The sequence below is a fragment of the Oryzias melastigma genome, linkage group LG9 (assembly GCF_002922805.2).
Source record: "Oryzias melastigma strain HK-1 linkage group LG9, ASM292280v2, whole genome shotgun sequence".
Classification (NCBI taxonomy): domain Eukaryota; kingdom Metazoa; phylum Chordata; class Actinopteri; order Beloniformes; family Adrianichthyidae; genus Oryzias; species Oryzias melastigma.
The window spans coordinates 13,469,465-13,494,082 of record NC_050520.1 but is presented as its reverse complement, the minus strand read 5'-3'; the positions used below and the strand labels follow the sequence as shown (position 1 = coordinate 13,494,082).

Below are 24,618 nucleotides of genomic sequence, written 5' to 3'. Positions count from 1 at the left end.
ATTGAACATAACAAAGACAACCCACCCTACATTTTGAACACCCAGTATAAGCTACATAGCCCAATAGTCAATCATAGATCTAAGCCACTCCTCTGCCGCTCAGTCTGGCTCCACAAGCCCCGCCCTCTTTTTGGCATTTTTCAAATATGGGCTGAGAATGGATTAAGCCTCCAACTGCACTATTTGATTACTCTTTAAAAATAGCGAAATCAAAACAAACACCCCCCATATTGCTATTTTCTCATTTATTTCCCCCCTGTTTATTATAAAAAATGTTTAATTCACCTGAATTGAATTTTTTGGGGGATTAAAAAAACAACCAAAAAAGCACATCAGCCCACAGTGGGATTTGAACCGGCAACCTCTCGATTCTTAGACCGGAGCTCTAACCGCTAGGCCATCGAGAAGGTGGAAAAGAGTTCTGTTGTCAGAGTTCCTTTTAACCCTGACAGGTTCCATGGTGAAAACCTTTGGGGAGTGTTGGAGGTTTACTAGGTACCCAAACCCTAAATCAACTCTTTTTGGCTCTTTACATCTAGAAAGGGGACTTTAAAAGTACTGCCTTTTGCTTTTTGACTCATTCAAATAAACTTGTTTTTAATTCATCAAAATATACTGGAATGTTCTGATGGAAGTAAGACATGCACAAATCAAATACAAAAATACGCCTAGCTCCCTCATTTCTTAACCGATTTACACAAAACATGGCTCAAATTAAAGCTCAGGAAATCAGTGATGTCGTGGTATATTCGCATTTTTGATATCTCGAAAAACTAAGCTGGGAATAGTACAACAACTGCGCCTTCTAGTGTTACAGGTAACATACTGCTGTCAAATGAACAGATTTTTCCTTTGTGCAAGAATCTAATCAACTGAGATGCTTATTACCCAGGCCCAGAAAGGAGGAGGCTTGATTGATGAAGTTCAATAGTATGACTTGCTTATAAACTTGACAAAGGGAAGTAGCGTGTGTGTTTGTTGTGTTTCCTGGGGTAAATTCCAAAACTAAAATTATTAGCCCGTGTCTCTGCTAAGAGGAACTGCTCTCTGCTTCTGCTTTTTTTCTCCTCAAACCCAGCCGACCCGCTCCCTGCTCCGGAGCCTATGAGAAGAAAAGATCCAACCTTCTCCTAAACTTCTCCCCCACATCAATATTACAGACACTGCTCCGTACAATACACTGGAATCGCAGATGATGAATAATTTAAACAATAAAATCTCTTCTCTGCACCACTTGCAGCCTTCATCTCCAAACTGGAGCAATGTGAGAAAGAAGAGAGGCAGAAACAGGAAGTTTCAGTTGATTCTGAGTTCAAAATTCCTTTTTGCCGTTGCTGCTGTAAATCTGGTTAAAAAAATCGGATTTTTGCTTTGATGTTGATAAGAACAAAACTGAGCTTCAACTTGGAGATGGATCAAGATCTGAAACTGATCAATAAATATAGATCAAGGTTGTTGTTTTAATTTACTTTGTAAGAAAATAGGAAGTTCATGAGCTTAAAAAGGAGCTCAAAATAGGGCAAAACTGTGTTTTTATTGGATGAGCAGCAAACATCCTGAGCTGTTGAAATGTATTTTTTGTATCAGTTGGGGCAATTCAATCCAATTCCAGATACCAGTCAATGTTCATGTTAAAGTTAAAGTTCTTCACACAAAAACCTAGCAAACAGGAGAACAAAACCACATTTTTTGAACATGCAAACCTGCATTATTCAGACTTTTAAAAAACTCGTAATTTGGTCAAAATTTAAAACCAACGTTTTATTATTTTCTTCAATTTTGTTTTCTATATTTAAGAAGCTTAAAAAAACAAATATTCACTGATAAATTCATGCTCCTGCAGACTTTAAGAGACTCAAAGAACAATGAGGTTCTTCTGCCACGCGCGCTGTTGCCACGCACGCACTCTCGGCGCGCGGGGACGGCGGAGAGCGCATCACAGAGTGGGACCGTCCAGGTGATGCGCAGAGCAACGCGGGGCGGACGGGCATCCTCCCGGAACGTTAGTCGGCTCCTCCTGGAAGTCTGAAGCGGTGGGAATCATTTCAGAGCAGATTTCTGCGGAGGGAAGGAAGAACAGAGTTCCAGAAAGACTTTTTTTCCCCCCTGCACGAATTTGTGCGCCTGGATCAGAGCTGTGCGCTCAGTCAGGAGTTTTCTGGGTCGTTCCTCCTCTTTGATCTTCATCTTAAACTTGCACCCCAACAACTGTGCGCGCGCGCGGCTTCTGGAGCCGCGCGTGAAGCCAGCAGATACTCCACAAACCGGTGTGATTGGTAAGAGGATCTGGTTTGGTCAGCCAAACTCCCGCGCCTTTAACGCGTAAAACGTTAACAGAGGCTTTTCCAACTGTAACGTAGATTTTTAAATGAATGTTAGTTTTTCAAAATATGATTTGCTCGTTTTCACCCGAACTAAGAGCATTTTATTACGGTTTTTCTGCATATGCTAGATATTTCAGGTATATTTAATATTTAAAAAGCTGCCATAACGTCTAATCACCCTTATTTCGACCAGTGACTGTAGTGCGGCTTTTTTCCTTTAAGTCATCAGTTTATCTTTTATTATTGACTTATTTATTTATCTCTTCTTTATGTCATGAGAATCTTTGTTTTAGTAAGATTTGTATTACAGCTGGAGCTGTTATAGTTAGGATCTCAGTTCTGCTGCTCCTGAACTGTTGGGAGGGAGGACATTCCCCCCACACCACTACACTCCCACCACCACCATGTTGCTTTGAAGCTTTTTTTATTTGTTTTTAATTTGGAATATATTTGTTAGTCAATGCATAACACGCATTGACTGTATATGAGAACTGGACTGGGTGACCCATCTGCCATTGAGTTCCAAACCGGAAGTACCTGCTGGTTCCAAGAAGCCAAAATCTTCTAGAGAAACTGCTATTATTCAGTCTATAATTAGATGTTTCAATAAAAGTATGACGTCTCTTATCAAACCTTAAAAGTGATTGACAGATTCTCCTGCTTTCAAGTGGTGGAGGTGTGGCCTTCCAACAATCTTACTCCTGACTGGCCAGAGTGGCTGCCATAAAAATGTTGACATAGACCAACTTGGACCAACTCCTGGTCACTGGTAATTTCTGGCTCCAACACAGTGACCTCCTTAAGACAAACAAAAAATGGCAACTAACTTTACCTAATTTCGTTAGAATAAAAAGTGAGTAATTTTCTATGGATGATGTCACACTTACGTGGTCCAGTTCTCTTTTACAGTCTATAGTAACAGTATTGCAACTTTCCTTAAATTCTCTCAGACAGAAAGAGGGAATTCTTTATCAACAGACCAGATTGTAATCTACTCAAAAAAAAAAATTACCTTTCTGAGTCACTATGAGCACAAGTCAGGTTTGGGACTCAGCTGTCCTAAGAGAGTCATGGAAGCTCAGCATGCAGCATTTCATGGAGGGTCTACAAAAATACAGCGTCACATTTGGGAGAACTCCTTTGGCTAAAACGACACTCAGGGCCGGGCCTGGGCTGCATGGCACTCCGTTCATCCATCCATCCATCGCTCGTCCATCTGTCCGTTCATCCATCCATCCCTCGTCCATCCGTCCGTACATCCATCCATCCTGTCCGTCCATTCGTCCCTCGTCCGTCCATCCATCCATCTGTCCATTCATTCATCCATCCATCCGTTCATCTATCTATCCATCATGTCCCTCCGTCCATCCTTCTGTTCATATATCCATCCATCCACCCATCCATCTGTTCATACATCCATCCATCCATCCATCCTGTCCGTCCGTTCCCCCTTCGTCCAGTCATCCATCCATCCATCTGTCCATTTATCTGTCCATTTATCTGTCCATCTACCCGTCTGTCCATCCATCCATCCATCTATCCATCCATCCATCCGTCCATCCTAGTGTGTTGGGGTCTTCAGGTGATCCTCTTCCTGTGTCTAATAACAAGTCCATCATTGATCTAAAGCAAATCTAAAATCCTGAACCACATCAGTAAACTCAATTGAAATGTTTTTAGCAGCCTGAAAAGCGACAGATCTGTTTTTTTGTTTTTTTGTTTTGTATTTTCTTGATCTGAGGGGAACTGCAGCCACTCATAATGACCAAAGGTGATGACTGGGACCAGACCTGGAGAGGGTTTGTCCTGGTTGCAGTTGGTTTCAGTGATAGCTGAAGGTCATCAGTAAAGACAGCGCTGCCATAAAACCTTTGAAAAGATTGGCCTGAGGTGTGGGGTCCTTTGAATCCAGATCAACTTTTCCTTAGAGATGTAAATCGTTTTGGTAACCCCAACAAGTGCTGCACACACCAGGACTTGAAGACAACCAAATTCTCTTTCTCCCCATCATGAAATTAAAGCAGTAGCACCATAGTTTGTTCAAATGTAATAACAATTCAAACACAAGATAACTTGAATTTTTTGACCATGTAAAAAAGGATTTTTCAGCTTCATCAGTGAAGTTGGTAGCTGCGCTAATGATCAGGATCCAACCAGTCCTCTTCACATCCAGACAGGAACTGACAAGCTGCTTTGACCCTTCACTTCCCTTTTATCTCCTTCCCTCACTCATGTCTCTTTTCAAAGCCACTGTAGCTGCTGGTTTATTTTTAAAATCCTCCATGACAGATTGGACTGCAAAAAGTGCAGAGGCCTGCATGGCAGACTCCGTTTACAGTGTTCCCTTCATGTGTTAATGAAAGCTCTGATTGCATCTGAGATCCAGGAAATGGAATCAAACATGGCAGGAGTTAATAATGAAAAACAAAAATGTAGCTCTTGTGTAATTTGCAGGACTTTAGAAACCTTTTGTTGACTTTGGGCTCATTTACACAGAATCTTGTGTTTGTCTGTGTCAGAATTAATTTCTGTCTTTTGGCTTTTAGAAAAAAAAATCTGTTTAAATTGATGGATTTAGAAAAAGTAATGAATTATTTCTGAAAGTACTAAACATCCCAGACTTTTTTTGTTGTTATTGTTGTTGTTTTTTTTTTTTTTTGGTTGATGTTTGTTACATTGGACCCATGAGTCAGTGTTCTGCACTGCCAAAAAACAGAAAAAGAACAATAATCTTAAGTAAACAGTGAGTTAAAGAAGTTAAAATATCTAAATCTAGACAAAATTAGTTAAAAAACCATTAGATAGAATGACTCAATAGCAAGTATTTTTTGCTAGTTCTAAGCAAATGGTTTGTATTTTTTGAGTTTTTATGGATCTAATTGTAGTTGATTTTGATCACATTTGACTAGTGTAATTAGTGAAAATGACTCGTTTTAGAAAAAAATGATAAAATGCTTTTAGTACAAGTTGGTCGATCTGAATAAATCCTCATTAAATCTAAAACTAGCTCTTATTCTAAAAACATTAATCTATTTTCTTTCTAAAATAATGATAACATTATCAACATTTATTATATTTTAAAATAGTAACTTATTACAATAAAAAAATTAACCAATAATTAAACTGCATCTTATTACATTCAGCAGTTTCATATTTTTTTTGGCTAGAGTTTGGAGAAAAAGGATTTTGATTGTTTTCCTTATTTCTAGATCCTATATCTAAACGAGGCAAAAAAAAAAGAATAGAAAGAAAGAAATTCTAAATTGTACTCATTTTTAAAAATAGCGCAAAGGTGTAGAGAACATATGTGAAAGTCAAGGCCCGATCCGGCTTCCAGATCATTTTATTTTATTTTTATTAATGTCCTGATGTTATCTTGCGCTCATTTCTAACTTGTATAATTTTGACAAAATGTATTGTTATGGAGAGTAAAATACTGAAAGTTATCCATTATTCAAACCCACTTAGTGCCTTTTGGGGGCATCACGAAGCCACACAGAGACAAACAACCACACACTCACATCTGAGATAAGTCAATTAAGCTATAAAGAACTGTTTTGGACTCTGGGATGAAGCAACACACGAACACGGAGAACATGCAAACTCCACTCAGGAAGGTCCCAGCTAGGATCTGAACCAGAACCTTCTCACCTTGAAGTCCACTCGAGACTTTTCTTTGGAAGACACACAATTCTGTTGTTGTACTGGAAACAGAATAGAAAGGGGGAGATCAGTGATTTTTTTGTGTTTTATTTGATTGCCTATAGTCCTATCTGGTGTTTTTATGATATTTTTTGTTTATTTTAGTTGATTTCATTAAACTTTTTTTGCTTTTGAAGGTTTTTGTTGTCTTTGCTAGCATGTTATGGTGAAAATGTGATTTTCTTGTGTAGCGTATTATGTTTTGTAACGTCTTTATGAATGCAATGAAGGAACCAGTTTGTCTTTTGAGATCAAATCTACTAATTCTTGCAGTTACATTGCAGAACAGGTAGGGGGTGCTGCAGGCTCCAAAAGAACACCTCAGGCACAAGTGGGTTGGATTTTCTGTCAGTCATTTCTAATGATGATGTTCTTAATGTCTCTCATGGTTGAGGGCTTTTAAACATGAGTCATTTTAACACTCAACTGTAATTTTATGTTCTCTGACATTAATTTATACAGCAGGATCAGCTCAGAAGGGGGGGATTTATTATTTTCTCTTTATTTATTTACTATGACAAGCATAAGTTTTCTTTAAATAAACGTGTCCTCTAAAGTTGCCAGTCAGTTGACTCTTTTGTTTCATTAGGATTTTCAATCCTTTCTTATTCTTTAGTCAATCTTTTTAAATAGACGTTTTTTTTTGTTTTCTTTCTTACAATATTCTTCCTTGTTCTGATTTTATTACATTATGATTCCAGTTTCTTTACATTTCGTCTTATCTTTGCTCCACTTCCCCTCAACTTCCTCTTCTTCTGCGTCCTCCATGTTCCCTCTCGTCCAGATGGTTGATGGGGAGGATTTCGAATGTCAGCCGGGACCGTGGTCATCGCAGGAGGAATTCTGGCTGCAGTCATCTTACTGACCATCGTTGCTGTGCTGTGTTTATGTAGATTACAGGTACGGCGGATGTCGCTTTTAGATCGGATGCTTTAAACCACACGTCAAAGTCAAGGCCCGGGGGCCGGATCCGGCCCTCCGGGTGATTCTATCCGGCCCTCCAGATCATTTTGTTTGATTTTTATTAATGGATAAATGTTATCTTGCGCTTACTTTTTTGACTTTTTATTATTCATATTTATGATAGAAAGTTACAGTTTTAAAGTTTTAAAATTTGGCATTCTGTTAGCTTTTTAGACTATTTGGCATTTACTAAGATTTTGTAGTCTATTTTGGAGTTTCGGTAATATTTAAGCTACATGCTAGCTGTTTTGGCTAATTTAGGCTTTTTTCAGTGTTTTTAGGTTGTTTTGGAGTTTAGCTATTTTTCAGCTACATGCTAGCTGTTTAACCTAGCCTAAGTTTTTTTTTTCTCTCTTGTTTTGTTTTGTTTTTTAGTCTAATTTAGCTAATGTTTTAGTGGCTATCACCTTCAGCATCTTTAGTGGCCAAATTCAGCTTGCAGCATTCAGACTATCATTATCACAGGTAATGCTATACATCTAGTTTATAATTATGTTAAAAAGTTTCAGTTTTAAAGTTTTGAAAATGTAGTTTTAGAGAGTTCAATAAATGTTTATCCTGTTCGGCCCGCGACCTAAGGTATATTTTGGATTTTGGCCCCTCGTGCGACTGAGTTTGACACGCCTGCTTTAAACCAAATGAGTTATCCATTTGTGTAATGGAAAAGTAGATATTGAGAGTCAAAGCAGAGAGAAGACATTCAGTGTTTTGATTTTATTCAACAACTTCTTGTGAGCAGCTATAGAAGGCCAGAGGCTAGTTGAGCTCAAGCAGAAGTTTTGCAGTCACTTTATGTGTTTAATATTTGCAGTTTACAGCAGAGTATGAAGACTTTGTGTCAGATTTTGAACAGTCAAACAGAGAAATGTATTAGTCTTGTAAGCATGGACAATCTCCACTTAAAAAACACTCCAGACACACTTGGGACCAGGCCCCCGCCCCAGGCGAACTATGATTTTTGACAACCCTCGCCCCAGCTGTCCCTGAGGGCTTGTTTTGCCGCTTTTTCATCCTTAAAGTTTTAAAGAACTCCCCGCCCCTCCTCCTCCCTCCCCCACTCGTTTGAGTTGTGTTATCTATTGTTTTAATTATTACATTTTTTAACATTTTACACGAAATGAGTGGTGTGTCAAATTGTTTTAAAAAAAAATCATTGAAATTTGGTACCCCTCCAGCAGATGGTGCCCTAGGCAGCCGCCTAGTTCGCCTATGCCCCTGGCTAGCTAACACAATCATTCAGAGGAGGACAGGAGAGAGGTCAGAAGACATCTTTAGGTTGGGGTACTGGATTGATGTTGGATCAGTTTTCAGTCTTGGATCACAACTTGGATCAACACTTTTAGAAGTAATGTTTTAAAGTAACACAACTGTTACTTGAGTACATTTTGTGTCACACGTCCCTCATTTGAACTTTTTGTGTTTTCCAGTATTACTGCTGCAAGCGGGAGGAGTCTGAGAAGGGGGAGGAGGATGAGCCAGAACTCACCACCATGTCTCCTTCCCGCCCCCTGGCTCTGTGTGCTCCTCCCACACCCCCCACTCCGGAGCACCACAGTGATGAGCCGGAGACATACCCCCCCACCTTTCTGACCGAGGCCAACGGGCCTGCCAGCTACTCCCCCCCACCTCCTCCACGCCGCTGCCAGCGTGCACAGGCCTTCTGCCCGTCCTGCGCTCGCTGCACGCTGCCGTTCTACCTGCAGCACCCTGAGAGGCTGTGCAACGGCGGCCACCGCATCAGCTACAGGACTGTGCAGCAGCAGGACCTGGAGCTGCCGGCGGACCTGGCCAACTTTTACCAGAACTTGCTCCGTTCCTACACAAGAAAAGAGGTGGTGACCCACAGCATCAGCACCGACGTGTAGCTCCGCTGACCTCACACAGTTTTGTAGGCTTTAGACTGCAGCAGTCACATGAGCGGACTGTTGCATAGACCAGAACCATCATCATGGCTTTTCTGAGCTTGTGTCTGCTAACTTGCTAGTTAAGTAGATAACTATGTATCAATTAACTGTTAAGCCTGGGGACAGACATGGAATTCTATTTATTATGAACTGAAATCAAGCAGTTGGACCCAAGCGGCCTGTTTGTGGTGAATCTGAGTCTGTTCTCGTTGATGTAATCCCTCTGTGTCATAGGGCTCCAAAAATGCAAAAAAGTATATTAAACATTCATCACATTTGCACAGGATGAGACACTGCTTCTTTGGCACTCATGTCTTGAGTGGGCCTGGCTCCGTGTTCTGCTGTCACTTTCACTAAAGAGCACCGAACGGGGACGAATACGACGCTGGAAATATTTCACTGTAAACTCACCGTTCCTCTTTTAAATAATTTCTGTTCAAATGATAGAAGCTTGAGGAAAGCATGCAAAAAACAGAATTTGTCAAACCTGTTTTCTTTCTTGCTAAAGGATGTGAATAAATGTAGTTTTTGCTGCAATGTCTCAAAATGAGCCGGAGGTTTGAGGGTGGCGATCAATTCTTTTCAGGTTGTGTTTTGACTTAATTCCTGGTGTAGAACTTTTCTTCAACCAGTATGATGAAGGTAATACATTAGTGGTCTGTCCACATCAGTTAAATCATTTCAGTCTGTGCTGGAACTTGATTCTTCTGTAGGTCATGGGGTCGCCAACCTGTAACGGTAAAAGAGCCATTTGGGCTTGTTTTCTACTGATCAAAATCTAGAAGAGCCGCATAGTCTTACTTAAGTCTTAAAGAAATTTGGATTTGCATTTATGACCTTTTTTTAAATAGTACATATGAATTATGTCTATTTTTTGGCACAAGCAAAAGTGAAAATATAAAGACAACCTAGCATCTCTCAAAATTGGATTTCTCTTTTTTTTCTTTATTATTATTTTTTTTTACTTGTTTTCAAAATAAAAGATGTTCTGTGCCAAACAGGATCTCAGTGCAGCTCTGATCAGCTAGTAACCAATGTTGAGCAGCATAAGATAATCTGTGCTTTTAACTCATAAAAGATCAAACTTTTTACCAAAGTTTTGCTTTGTACATAAATCTGTTCATTCTAGAGGTAGCATCGAGAAAACAAGACGTCTTCAGGTCAACAGGGATGTAATAACCTACATAGTTTATCATCAATGTGAACCTCAGACATCAATTTATACACTTAACTAACCAAAATAAATAAATTTGCTAATTAAGTAATCATTAGTTTAAAAAAAATGCTATTTTATTGTTTGTTTTCTTTTTCTTTTTGTTCTTTTTCTCCTCTTTGTCCTTAGCAGTCTTACACTGCTGGGTTTTGTTATTTTAGTTTGAGGTTGGTAGTCTTAGTTTGTGGGCTTTGTTTATTTGTTTTCTTTAGGCAGTTTTGTTTAGACAGCCATTATCAGAGAGCTGCTGACTCTGACGGTCGACATGGTGGGTCAGCAGTCTCCATGACTTATTTTATCTTTGGTCACGGAGACACCATAGAGAGATAAAAGAGACACATGAGGATCTGGAGCTGCAGGTTGAAGACCTCTGGTCTAGTACATGGACCACAATGATCAAGAGTTTGAGCACAAGTGTCCCTGTTTCCCCTACACAGTATACATTTTGTTATAAAGTTGTGACATCCAACAATAAATGGAAAGGAGGAGGGCTTAGATGATGCATAAATGAAAAATGTTCCTATTGAGCTGTGAGAGTGTTATCTATTTTCCACAGAGGTCTGTTTTGTTGGTTCTGTTGTCTGGTTTGTCTTTCTTTAACCCATTTTGGGTGATTTTCATGCAGTGTTTTACATAAGTGACATCATAGCAGCAAAGAATGGCACATCTATCAACACACCAGACATGTTCTGCACCACAGTCCATTTAAGCGTTCTCTACTGCATCATTGTCATTTTGCACTGTCCCCTCAGCTGTGCCAGAGCTTGCAACTGTGCATTCACAGCAGCTTCAGAAACCTCTGTCACAGATGGGCAGACAGCTGGTTCCACGTGCAGCAGGTTCATTAGTTCAGACAGGAACTAAGCACAGCTAAAAGTCCACAAAGCTAAATCAGGGTCAGACAAACAGGGGTCAAACACAGGCATGGGATCATCCAAGAAGAGAGTAGAGATGTCAGAGTCCAGGTGAGGGTCAGGGCAGGCAGCATTCTAACAGATGAAGCAGGTCAGAAACAGAAGATCAGGTCCAGATAGAAACATAATGCATGAACAAATTAGTACTTTGCACAGAGGATTAAGTAACAGGTGGGTGAGAATCAGCTGAGCAGCATCTGGGGAGTGTGCGCTGAGGCAGCTGGGAGATGTAGTGCAGTCAGTACTCTGGAGACAGCTCCCGCCGCTAACCAGAGGGGGAGACAGAACTCTGGCTCCTGACAACCGGGCTTTGGGCTCAACTGGACTCACATATGGTGCAGTTTGCCTGGTGTGAGTGAGGGCCACATTTAGAATAAGATCAGGTCCTTTTGGACTACAAGTCCAAAAACATGGTTGTAACAAAGAAACGCTATAGCATTTACCAACTGCCAAACAGCTGTCACATTACACCAGGATTCCGCCAGAAAAGTCTGTAAATTATCTTAATTTGAAGATTTAGAAATTCCAAAAGTAGTTGAGCAGATCTGAGTTTGAAATACATCTTAATGGGACGACACAACTGTTCGGAAATTCAAAATAAAAGGGGTGGGACAGGCTCCAGCAACCCCATGACCTTGGAAATGATTACTGTTCAGTTTTTTCTTTACTTGTTAAAATCCCTCTTAAAATATGGTTGTAGTTTTCAGAATGATCTCTAAAAAGAGGATTTTAGGTTTCAAGGAACTATTTCATTACATTTTGGAAAAAACAATTCAGAGAAATATGTCAGAGTTGTTTCAAACATAAGATGCATAAGATATTTTCATAGCTTTAATTCACGGTAAATAATAATAAAAAAAAAAGACTTAGATGTTATTTTATGTAATTGCATGTTTAAACTGTTCCATGTGTGAATAAGAGGAGTACAGTTAAAAGTAAAATCAAAAGCCAAAAAAAAAAAAAAAAAAAACTTCTTCTTTTTATAAAATGTTTTAAGTTTCCGTGTATCTGAGGGTGGCTGACATCTGGTCAGAAGGTTGCAGGTTCAGTTCCCACCTTCCCCTTTATGGAGCCAAATTGGGAACAATAAGATTTGAAATAAAACAACTTCAAATATTCAAGCGGAAAAATTGGTGTTTAGTTAAAAAAATAAAAATAGAGTCTGACACTTTCTGCATTTCTAAAATAAAATACATTAATTTCAGCTTCAAATTTTCAGTTTTTAACTTATAAAAATATAAAATTTCAGTTTGAATTTTTTTTAAAGTTTCAGATCTTTTTTTTGCCATTAATCTCCTTTTTTTGTTTTGTTTCAAATCTGAAAATTTCAGATTTAAAACTTTTAACCTTGTTCTGTCGCGTTGGGATGTCTTGGGACATAGACTAGGTGGAGTAATTTATGTGCTGCTTTTGAAACGTGGGTAAAAAGTGCCGTTTAAGATGGCAAATACGCTGTTCTTTACGTCGCTTTTCGTGGCGGTTTATGACCCCTTTCTAGTCCTGACATTACAGACAATTTCTGATTGCAATTTTCCAAGTTCTCCGAGTCAGTGAATGCACCAGGACTGAGGTTTCCACCCTCATGGATTTTGATTGGCCTTTTACCTTAGCCCCGCCCCCACACACCAAGATGGGGCCATAAGTTTTAAACCTGAGATTTTTAAAATCAAAACTGAAAAGTACCATAACTTTGGCTATATTGGTATTTAATGATGACAACTTTAAAAAGTGGCTAAAGCTGAGTGTAAAACCCAAGGCCTGTCGTAGTGAGGAAATGTTGTGTCATCAGCATAAAAATGATCATTATTACATAATACCTACATTTTTTTGTGTTTGAACATGTGAGACAACTTTATAGTAACAACAAAAACACAACCCAGTAACAGTTTTTGGTTTATTATCAACAGTAACCAATCAGGTTTTTCAGTTTTGTACAAAGAGGTATCAGTTATATAAACACAGTACAGGACAAATTTAAAGTGAGACATACATGTACACGTCTGACTACACTTCAGCTGTACTTCAAGTGTCAGGATTCTCTCCTTCTATGCTCACATCTCTGTGCGTGTTGACAGAGCCAGCATTAGTTGACCCGATGAGCAGCTGCAGCTGCAGCAGGACCGTCAGGATACATGAAAATGTGCTAGCACTAACAGATATGCTCCCATCCTGCAGGCGGTGCGCCATGGAAGAGCCAGCAGCACAATGGAAACACATTTTTTTGGTTTACTTTCTCCTGCCAGATACTAAATATAAAGCACCATCATTAAATAACTATATTAAATATTCTACTCATGCAGTATACTCGGCTGAGAAATAACTTAGCAGATCTTCTAAGCAAACAGGAGCTGTGAAACCGTCCACTTTGTCTCTGCTTGTTATTAAAAGAACCATCTTCTGACGCAACTAATACTTGATTGATAATCAATAACTGCGGATACAACATGGATTACAGTGGAGATATTAAAATAAAAGGGCAGACCAAGAGAATGTCGGGCATCCACAAAAAAAATTAGGTTCTGTTTGGAGCAGGAGTGGAGAATGAACCTATCAGCATGAGCCAACCTGGAGAAGTTCTTGTCGAAAACATGTGGACGCCCGTGTTTGTCCTCTTATTGTTCACAGTGATGGCTGCTCAGGTGAAAGTACTCGAATGTTTCCCCAGCTGGAGTCGGATTGAAAGGAGGTGGCTGTGGTGCTGTTCCGGACTACGAGGCTGGAGCCCGGATGGCGCGGCAGGAGTGGCAGCAGGCTTTGCTGTAGTACCAGTGACTGCACAGGTTCACCTTCAGGGCCAGTAGACAGTTGGTGGAGGGCCGGTCCTGACAGCTCTCATCTGGAGCATTACAAACATTGGTCAGAGAAAAAACCGCTACAGGTTTTTTTAAGACAAACTGGATTTTATAAACTAAACTAAACTTGTGGTTTAACAAGTGAGTTTTGACTAACATTTCCAAAAAATAATTAACTATGAAAATTAACCTTAAGCAGATATTTTTCAGCCACGTTCACTTGCAGGTTTCTAACAATCATGAAATGACAATCAACATGAAAAATGGCTTTTTAAGACATTTAGGTTGTGGGGTTTTGGCTAAAAACTTAATGATCATAGTTAAAACACTACTGGGAACATTTTTTAAATTAAAAACAAATTCTTATAGGGGGACTTTAATGGAATTTCCCATAGGACGGCTAATGCTAACACTCGGTCGACCTAAACATGCATCACTGACTAAATGAACATCTTTATAAACTCGCAGGCAGGATTTTTCCAAACTCTGATAAGGAAATATTCTTTTAAGTAAACATTTGGGGTCAAAAATATCGTTTTTCCCTCATACTTTCTTCTTCTTCTGGAATAATGTGTAATATAGTGCGATCGCTACCTAGTGGTTAAACTGAAACTCCCTCCAGGAGAAGCAGAACAATGTTTACAATGTTAATGATCTAAATTTTTCCTTTTGAAAAACCATGTAACACTGTGTAACATCAACAATCAAATTATTTCACTGATACATTTTACTGTATGTGAACTGGATCAGATTAATATCAATATCTTTAAATCATATAGTAGATTATTAATGTATTTCTTAACAAATGTGTATAAATGTGTAAACTCAACATTGAGCTAAAGTGAAGAATAAAAAAAAATCAGAATCCAATCGATTCAGGTTTTGGTGAATACAATAGAATCGTTTCTGGAAATTATAATCAATATCCGACCCTATCAGGAAGAGATGGTGCAGGTTCTGGCCTGATTTTGCGAGGGCTAAAGGCATTTCCTATGGGGGACTTCAACGCTTGTTGCGTCCAGTTCTTGTTTATATAGTCAGTGCTGACAATATGATACAGATTTGACAGGTGCCTTGCTCAAAGACACAATGACAAGGTTGAGTTAGAATTGCTTGTCAGGATCTATTTAACGAGTGCAACCACCAACACCCACCCCCACACACATGAAAAGGTTGTTTATTCATAATTCTAAATAAGTTATACTGAGCTACATCAGCTCCAGCTTAAAGAAATTTAACAATAGATTATGGAAAACAGATCAGATTTTTAATTAATTTACACCTCCAGAAGAATATTCTCCTTTGGACATTCTCTCGAATGGTGTCTGGGTGGGAATTACCTGGAGGCTCGGTGGGGCAGGGCTGCAGGGTGCAAGTTTGTTTGGCCACAGGTTTGGTGAGGGGGTCACATCCCCGGACCAGCTCCCGGCCCTGGTAGCACTTCACGTCCCTCATCCTGACACCCACGCCGCACGTCTTTGTGCACTGAGGACAGATGGCGCCACAAACTGAGCTGATGGACTTTAGTTCAAAGAAACCTGAAGTAGTTCTGCTTATACTCCAGTATATTGTGATCTTACCTCAGACCAGGGGGTGGTGTACCATTTGAAGCAAGGCCTCTCAAAGCAGGTGTTTTCCTCTTCTGGTTTGTCCTTGTGCCCACATGCTTCTTCGTCAAATACTTTAAACTTTCCACCGGTAATACCAACACACAGGACCACTCTTCGCTTCACTCCACGTCCACATGTTGTGTTGCACTGCAAAAAAAGTATGGAATTCCAAGACAAAGATAAAGATAACGGCAACAGCCAGCCACACACTGTCCTAAAGACCCACTCCAGTAAAAATAGTGTTTTTAACATTTTCTTGTGGCATTTTTCTGACGATGGACTACAGATATAAAGAAAATGAGGCTTAAAACAGAATTTTTGACTATGTTTCTTCTAAAATCAGTAGCAGTTGAAAAAAATGAAGTTGGAACAAGCTAGTAGCTATGGCGTAGACCACATGTGTCAAAGTCAAGGCCCATGAGCCTGATCATGCCCTCTGGGTAATTATATATATATATTATAATTATCAATTTCAGCATCTTCAGCTATCATCTTCAGCGGCCAAATTCAGCTTACAGCATTCACACTAGCATTATCACAAGTAATGATTGCTGACTGCACACTCCCCGCTTCGCTCCATTCTGATGCATCAATTTGCAGATAATTAGATCCATTTACATCTTCATTTTCCTTGTCTGAGCTGGCATTTGGCTCAAAACTGTACAGCTGGACAGCTCCAAGACTCCCCGCCAGTGTGATGGTCCTCCAGTTTGCTGATGATACTATTCTGTATTTTATGGATCTCAGAAAACAGTCACATATTTGGTGTATTGGGTAATTCCTTTGCTACTTTTTGAAACCAACTTTCAGTGGTGATTTTGGGAACTGCAACAATTATTTAAATTTAAACACAAGTTTAGATGTCTGAATAGTAAAACTATAGATTTATGTTTTTGTTTCCTCACCCGCTCCCAGTCCTGGCTCAGCCAGTGAGGAGCGCAGTCTCGCTCCCCACAAGGATGGATGGCCAGCGGCTTGTTCTCCCGGGAACACTGGCTCTCAGGAACCACTCGACCTTCCGGAGCTTTGCAGAACACGTGGCGTACCATCTTCCCCTGACCGCATGAGCCCGAACACTGGAATGTGCAATGGTGAAAGGTCAAATGTGAAAGGTCAAGGTGAAAGAGAGAACATGGATCTCTAAATTATCTGAACATTTTCTAATAAATTATTATTGATTTATGTGAGTAAAAGTGTTCTGGAATTATGGAACACCAGGCTCATAACTTCATCAAATTGATACAGATAAACATGAGAATACATTCAGACTTGGACCAAGACATTTTGACAGATTGATTTTGTGTCAGATGAACTCCATCTTTATCTTATGATCAATTTACTCATCAATTCTGTGATTTTAGTGTGATTTGATGCAATATACTTTATTTTCTTGTAAGAGTTGATTCATTTACCCTGTAGAAAAGTGTGATATTGTGTAGATTTCTGAAGGTCTTTGATTTTCATTGACAAAATAATGAAGGATTCCACAATATGAAATTCAAGAATGAAACTGCCACCAAAGTACGAGGGCTCTGAAGAACAAATCACATCAACAAATCCCTGAACAAAAACATGCTAGGGATCACAATGACAATAAAAAATGCTAATTAAAAAAATTACGTTTCTAGAGATTTTATGTTTTTTGTTATTTTGTTAAGATGACGTTTTATTATAAACATATATCAAAACTTGTAAAAGAAAAAATATATAGATAAATTTAACAAAATTCCAGAAAAAATAAGCACATATCCAAAAAAAAAACCTCAAAAAATAATGAGAACGTGTTTCAGAAAACAAAGTCATTTCCAGAAATCAAAATAAAACATAGAAAAAAATAAAACAAAATTAGAAACTAAAAAAGGTAAAAAATATATAGATAAATTTAACAAAATATGGCATATCCCCGACTGCATGATGACTTTTGTTCACTTTTTCAACTGGAAGTTATTTGGTATGGTAATATCTTGTGACTGTTCTCATCTTCTAGCCACAGTTGTTGCAAAAGTTTGGCGATTGCTCCATCAACACTTTACCACAGTTTAGGAAAAGCATCTCCTGTTCTTCCTCTTCTTCCAAACTCAAACATTATCAGCCAATCAGTGATGTCCCATAATGCCTAGCTATTCCAGTTTCTTATTTTGTTTCATTTATTAACAATTAATCTTGATTTATGGAAGTTACTTTTGTTTTCTAAAATGTTTTTTTTATGTTTTGGTTTCTGGAATTTTGGTTTTGATTTCTAAAATGTAATGTCATTTAGTCCTTAACCCCTTTGCTGCTTTAATTGACATTGATCTATATTGTGTTATTTTGTTGAATGATTTGCCCTTCAAGGCCCCCGTACAAAAGCCACCAGAGATTCTGCCATTATGTCCTGGAATCAGCCAACACACTTTCATTTTCCAAGCAGTGTCAAAGCTTTAGGGAGACTCACAGGCCCCCACTCAGACACAGTCCACTGGCGCTCACAGGGCGGGCCCGTGCAGTTCTTGATGTTTGGTGGTTTGTTCATCGGGTCACATGGTCTGGTCTCATCGGAGCAGCGCACGTCACGGGTCACCTGTGCTCTGCGGCCACAGCTTGCAGGACACTGGACGGAGAAGACACTTATTCAGCTTCATTATTCCCAACAAAGGATAAAAGATTTAAATAGTTAAAAAATGAACTCAAAATTCAGTAAATCAGTCGATTCATTTAGGATGGATTCTCAGAACACAACTGTAAATCTCTATGTGTAACATGAAGGTGGTCTACATCCATCCATCCATTCATCCAACAATAAAATAAAATTATTGTATGGATAAAAGGAAAAATAGAACAAACTGAACTTTTTTAAGAGTATTAGGGGCACCAAAAAAAGTAATATTAAGAGTTTTTCTGTATATTTATTAGATTTAAAGTAATAAATTTACAAGGTTTAAGGTAATAAATTAACGAGAAAAAAGTGTGAATTCACGAAATAAAAAGTTGTAAATTTACAACTATTTTGTAAGTTTAGGAGATTAAAATTAGCAAATTTACGAGAAAAAAAAATCATAAATTTAGGCTAAGACTTTTAATGTCACAAATATACAATTTTATTCTCGTAATTTAACAGTTATGACTTTTTTCTGTTGTAATTAAAAAAAAAATGTTTTTGTTTGTAAGCTGGCCCAAATACTCGGTTGTACTTTTTCACTCAACCATTCATCCATTTTCTAAACCTGCTCTGTCCTATTTGGGGTTGCAGGGTTGCTGGAGCCTGTCCCAGTTACTGCGGGGTTCCCCTGGACAGGCCGCCGGTCCATCTAAGGACCTTTTTCACTCACCCATTACACAAAAACCTCTAAATCCTTTCAAATTGTGAAGAGAACCACCATCCATATATGTATATCCCTCCTGGAAGGACCTATTCCCTCAAAGTAACCCCCCACATCACACTCTCTTTCAGACCTTGCCCATGGCAGGATGTAGCATACCTCTGTCCACTCTGCCACCTCCCACTGTGGACCGCAGGTGGGGCTTTTGCAGGCTCGGCGCTCCACAGGTCTCTCCAGGTCAGCCATGGTGCAGAGGTCACTGTAAACGGAGCTGTCCAGACCCGGCGAGAGCATCTTCCAGCAGCGGACCTGGCGGAACTGAAAACCCTCCCCGCAGGTCCTGGAACACTCGCTCCAGCTGCTGGCCTCCCATCTGGAAGATTCCCACCTCCTCAGACTTTGTGTTCTCACACAACCAGAGCAACAGCCATGATTTGTTTTCAAGTGAGGGGTACCTGGGCTGACATTCCCTCCCGATACAGAAATCATGGACCGGTTCTGGTCGGGTCAGAGCATCGCAGTACATGTCATGGACTTCAATGCCATCGTAGCGCACACAGGTGACAAAGGACCTTGATACTCCTGGATCACAAACAAGAGGAGAGGTCTCTGAATCAGGAAGTTAGACATTAGATGAGTATAGTATTTTCCGCACTATAACAGACACTGAGAAGACTTTTTTTTCAAAAACCACAGTGCACCTCAAAGTGACTTATTCATTCTGGATGCATTGACTGATGTCAAAGCAATTTTAAGAGGTTCTGGTGTAGGCTCTGTCAAAGGGCCTACACCAGTTATTGTGAATACACTGATGCAGCTCATGTGTGTTGGTGTCGGACTGTTGTTTTTTATGTGTTACTTACAAGGTTTGGAGTTTGTATAGCCACAGTAACGTGTGTTTTAGCAGCATCTGACTGTTTTTGGAAACATGGTTGGGAGTTACACGTGAATGCGGCTAACGCTTCAGCGTTGGCTAACGCGTAGCGTGTTACAAACAAGTTCTAGAGTTGCTGTAAATGCAGTTAAAAAAATTCTGAATGACTAAAGGACTTATTTATGGCTCTTATGATATGATATTATTTGATATAAGTTTAAAATAGACAATCCATTGATAGTGCGAATTATAATCCGGTGTGCCCAATGGTTATTTACTAGGATATTTTAACCACAAAGTTGATCAGTTAATGTGTCCGTCTTCTGCCCTGTTTATCTTTCATAAAGACTTTATATTTCCTCTTGCCTGAGTTCCACTCTTACTCTGGCCCTTTCAGAGTTTAAATTTTTCTCTGTTTTTCTTGTCAGGATTTTGTGTCTTGTCTGTCAGCGTTTGTCTTCATCCATCAAGATTTGTTTTATCACCTTTAGTTCAGTTCTGGTCGGCCTATGCAGGGGTCAGCCACCTTTAACAGTAGAAGAACCATTTGGACGCGTGTTCTAATGATGAGAATCTAGAAGGAGCCACATAATCTCACTTAAGTCTTTAAGATATCTGGATTTGCATTCGTGACCTTTTTTTTATAATAAATATGAATTATGTCTATTTTTTGGCACAAACAAAAGCAAAAATATAAAAAGAAACTAGCATCTCTGAAAATGTGGTTTATTTTTTTTTTCTTTCGACTTATTTTGTGTTTGAGTCTATTATTTTTGTTTCAAGCATGGTCAATTACAACATATTTCAATCAACGAAGAAGTATAACATATATAAATAACCAAAATTATGCCACAATCAGATTCAGAAGCTATTCATCCCTGCACCTCTTTGATATCCTTATTTTACATTACATAAACTAAACAGTTAATGCTTGAAACGGGAAGGGAAGAAGCAAAATGTATTTAATCCCTTCCCCACTATAATCAGCATAGCTTAACAATGATACATGGTTGCCATATTGCAATTTATCTAAATATAAGACCTAATACTAACCTTATCCAATTATTTATATGTCAGTAATCACAATAACCATTATCAATAACATATCAATGATAATACAATTCCCATAAAATTATTTAACCAGATATCACCTAAGTGTACCACCCATAGTTTAATACTGTTTCCATCCACCCTCATGACCATTATTCACCTTCACCTCAACACTAAACCAAGAACAGTTCTTTAAAAGAAACTAACAGGATCATCTCAGTGCAGCTAGTAACCAATGTTGAGCAGCATAAGATAATATGTGCTTTTAACTCATAAAAGATCAAACTTTTTACCAAAGTTTTCATTTGCATATAAAATCTGTTCATTCTGGAGGTAGAGTTGATCAACCAAGACGTCTTCAGGTCAACAGGATGTAAAAACCTACAAAGTTTATCATCTATGTGAACCTCAGACATCAATTTATATATAACTAATCTAAATTAAATAAATGCTAATTAAATAATCATTAATTTAAAAAATGCTATTTTATTTTTCTTTTCTTTTTCTTTTTGTTCTTTTCCCCTCTTTGTCCTCATCAGTCTTATACTTCTGGGTTTTGTTATTTTAGTTTGGGGTTGGATCTTGGTAGTCTTAGTTTCTGGCCTTTGTTTATTTGTTTTCTTTAGATAGTTTTGGTTTGGCAGCCATTATCAGGAGCTGCTGACTCTGACAGTCGACATGTCTGGGTCAGCAGTCTCCATGATTTATTTTATGTTTGACCAAGGAGCCACAATGGAGATAAAAGAGACAGGTGGATCTGGAGCTGCAGGTTGCAGACTCCTGTACTATGCCCTTTCTTTTTGTCACTCAATGGCTCTAGTTCACATGTGTCAAAGTTAAGGCCCTGGGGCCAGATCTGGCCCTCTAGGTAATTCTATCCGGCCCTCCAGATCATTTTATTTAATTGTTGTTAACAATGTTATTTTGTGCTCATTTCTAACTTGTATAATTTAGACAAAATATATTTTTATTGGGGAGTAAGATATTGAAAGTTATTTAAGGTTTAAATTGATTTATTCTGGAATAATATTTTGAAAGTTTTAAAAATTGTCATTCTGCTAGCCTTGGACAACCATGGCATTTACTAAGATGTTTTAGTCTGTTTTGGAGTTTACCTAATATTTGCATGCTACCTTTTTGGGCTAATTTGGGCTTATTTTCAGTTTTTTAGGCTATTTTGGAGTTAAGTAAATGTTTTAGCTTTATGGTAGCTGTGTTGGCTTAATTAGAAATTTGACCAGTGTTTTAGGCTAATGTGGCATTTAGCTAATATTTTAGCAAGCTCTTAGCTTCAGTGTTTTCAGCTATCAGCTTCTGCATTTTTAACAATCAATTTCAGCCTCTTCAGCTATCAGCACTAGCATCTTCAGCAGCCAAATTCAGCTTACAGCATTCACACTAGCATTATTGCAGGTAATGCTATATATCTAGTTCATAATTATGTTAAAAAGTTACGGTTTTAAAGTTTGAAAAATGTTGTTTCAGTGTTTTCAATAAATGTTTATCCTGTTCGCAAGGCAACCTAAGGTGTGTTTTGGATTTTGGCCCCTTGAGTGATTGAGTTTGACACTCCTGCTCTAGTTGGTTCTTCATCTTTGGTTATATTCCTGTGTGATACAGCTTTTTTAGTTAGTCCTCCTCACCATCTATCTTTTGTTCTTGGTTCCTCAAACTACCAACCTTCACAGTAGAAGGACAACTTTTCTTTTCTTGCTTTTAATTTAAAAAAATAATATCTTGAACAACACTAGATTTAAATTTAGATAATTTACAAGAAAAGACAAAACACATCTGTTTGTGATAAAAAAAAAAAAAAAATCACATTATATGCGCAATAAAAAAACAAGAAAATGTCTGTCCAAAAAGGAAATAGCTAAGAAAAGGGAGCATAAATAGTATACTCATAGAGCCCTTTGGGCCTGTGAGAAGCAGTAATATGTCACTACAGTGCATTTATGTTCCATCACTTAATGATGATTATGTAAGTTCTGCCCTCTTTTCCCTGTAAATGTCAAAACAAAACTAAAAATGGAGTGATCCGCTGTCGGGAAGTTGTCTAGCTTTGGAACTGAAACAATTCCTGATAAATTGGAATGAATAAACCAGATTAGGGACTTCCATCAACACTTATCGACACTGGTTGAGATCTTTGTGCAACAGAAACCACAGGTGAGGCTGAGGGAGGATGAAACTCATAGTGTGACCGTTCATGAAGCATCTCCGTACCAATGGAGCAGGTCATGCTGCACGGCTCCTGGGATGAGAGCTTCCAGCGATACATGTCAGCCGGACTGAGCTTCAAGTTCTTCTGATAGAGTCGTTGGTTCCCCCTGTCACACAACCAGACATCAAAAACAAAGTGTTGGAATAGATACATGTTTTGGCAAAATGTTAGCAAAAAGTTGGATGATGTGCATGAAAACTAGAGTGATCATTTGGGGTCGTAAACACCTTCCAGACAGATTGCTCTTGAGGAGATCCTCATATAAAAATCCTCCTCATGAAGCGGATTCAGCGCAAAATCCCAGCAGGTGGAGTTTGGTTTGCATCATATCATATGTGAGTTAGACTCTTGCACTTTAGCACCACCCCTGCACACTCATCCTCCTCAGTAGTCTTGTTCTTGGTATAAAAAGTTCCCATTTTTCTCATAACTCTAAAATATTTCCTCTGAATGTGGCTGCAACCACCTCCTCCCCTTCTCGAGTCTACTCTCCGTCTCTCTGAGAAAAAATAAGCTCCATCATGTTTTATGGCTACTGGCTGCAGAGCATGACTTACAAATATGAATGCAAAACTGCCAGATCAGCATATCAGCCTGCAGCACACTCTCTAGACTGCAGATTCTAAGAACAATTACAGTCATGAGGGGGAGAAGTGCAGTCTCTTCTACTGGTTTACAGGCATCACACAGATGAACCTCAGGTTCACATGTAACAGTACAGCACACAGAATAAATATTACAGCATCACATTCTACTAATATCTGTTCAGAAAGTCTGGTAGCTTTTAAGTACTGCATGAAATGGTCTGCCGTTTTCACATGGATCTCAAGATCCATAATGCCTTAGTCACATGAGTCTTATGGGACAGTGGTCACAGTGTGACTACAGCGAAGGAGAAGCTGCATCAGAAACGGAGGGAAAATGAAAAAGATAACCGCGGAGGATCATTATAATCCAGAGCAGGTGTTTATTATGGATCAAGCCGGACTTAGCGCTGCAGAACAGTCTATAGTTCTGGATTAAAAAGAAAAAGTCTTTATGTTGATCAATACTCCAATGTTCTTAAATATAAAAGAGGGCAAATCTTGAGTCGGATAGTGCTGGTCGGACGCTTCCTTTTGTCGTAAAACCTTTCTGCCAATCAATGGATTTCATCATGTGACGACAGAAGCTCCGCCCTAACGGGGCCATTCCATTTTTTTATGGACCTACAACCAACGGGGGAAATCCGTAAATTATGTTTATCCCGTTTACTCCCTAAGTCTTGTTTTCATAGATACGTGTTTGTTAGCTTATCTGCAGTCAGCCCTGATTAATGTGTCCATTTTGTAATGAAAACACTAAAAAGTCCAGTCCAACCCGATCCGGTCTGGACCGCTCAGTGGAAGCAGGGCGTAATTGTTAGTGAGGTGTGTGTACTGACTGACTGCATGCAAATACAGCACTCACAGGATGTGAAGGTGATATGTAAGATGTCTGTGGGATACCGACACAAACTATGCTGTGATTGTCTCATTTCCTATAGCAGTGAGGCTCCTCGCAAAGAACACGTACCTTTCAAGAGAACAGCACTAATGAGCTCCTTGCACAGTGTGCAGAGTTTGAGGGAGAGGTTGACAAAAATGAAAAACAGTATGACTTGCCTTCGTCTCACTTTCTTCACCCTTTCTCACCCTTACGTGTTGTACGACCTGTAACCCACAACTTACAGGCTCATTGGTTTGTCTATAGTCTTAAAACTTCCTGCAT

General features: G+C 39.0%; 2 protein-coding genes across 3 annotated transcripts in view; one reads left to right on the top strand and one right to left on the bottom strand.

The window, feature by feature from the left end:
• The first annotated feature begins 1,926 nt into the window (after positions 1 to 1,926).
• LOC112137742 (protein FAM163B) lies at positions 1,927 to 9,427 on the top strand. Of its 2 annotated transcripts, XM_024260208.2 has the most exons (3): positions 1,927 to 2,276; positions 6,811 to 6,926; positions 8,417 to 9,427. In XM_024260208.2, the coding sequence occupies exons 2-3, from the start codon at positions 6,834 to 6,836 to the stop codon at positions 8,852 to 8,854; spliced, it is 531 nt and encodes a 176-aa protein (XP_024115976.1). In that variant the 5' UTR covers positions 1,927 to 2,276; positions 6,811 to 6,833; the 3' UTR covers positions 8,855 to 9,427. The 2 variants fall into 2 exon arrangements, with proteins under 2 accessions (XP_024115976.1, XP_036069653.1); XM_036213760.1 differs by lacking the exon at positions 1,927 to 2,276 and having other exon boundaries at positions 6,189 to 6,926.
• Positions 9,428 to 12,900: 3,473 nt separating this feature from the next.
• adamtsl2 (ADAMTS-like 2) overlaps positions 12,901 to 24,618 on the bottom strand; it is a 42,882-nt gene continuing 31,164 nt past the window's right edge. Inside the window, exons 12-19 of the mRNA XM_024260160.2 lie at positions 22,872 to 22,975; positions 19,177 to 19,303; positions 18,881 to 19,094; positions 17,857 to 18,012; positions 16,328 to 16,498; positions 15,393 to 15,569; positions 15,153 to 15,297; positions 12,901 to 13,856 (exon numbers count right to left, since the gene is read on the bottom strand). Coding sequence (XP_024115928.1) covers positions 13,729 to 13,856; positions 15,153 to 15,297; positions 15,393 to 15,569; positions 16,328 to 16,498; positions 17,857 to 18,012; positions 18,881 to 19,094; positions 19,177 to 19,303; positions 22,872 to 22,975 — 1,222 coding nt within the window. The 3' untranslated portion in view covers positions 12,901 to 13,728. The remainder of the gene's footprint in view (positions 13,857 to 15,152; positions 15,298 to 15,392; positions 15,570 to 16,327; positions 16,499 to 17,856; positions 18,013 to 18,880; positions 19,095 to 19,176; positions 19,304 to 22,871; positions 22,976 to 24,618) is intronic.

Excerpts from the sequence above, each read along its gene's own strand:
- LOC112137742 (XM_024260208.2), top strand. The coding sequence starts at position 6,834 with ATGTCAGCCGGGACCGTGGTCATCGCAGGAGGAATTCTGGCTGCAGTC. Across the intron at positions 6,927-8,416 it reads TGTGTTTATGTAGATTACAG|TATTACTGCTGCAAGCGGGA; the intron begins GTACGGCGGATG and ends TGTGTTTTCCAG.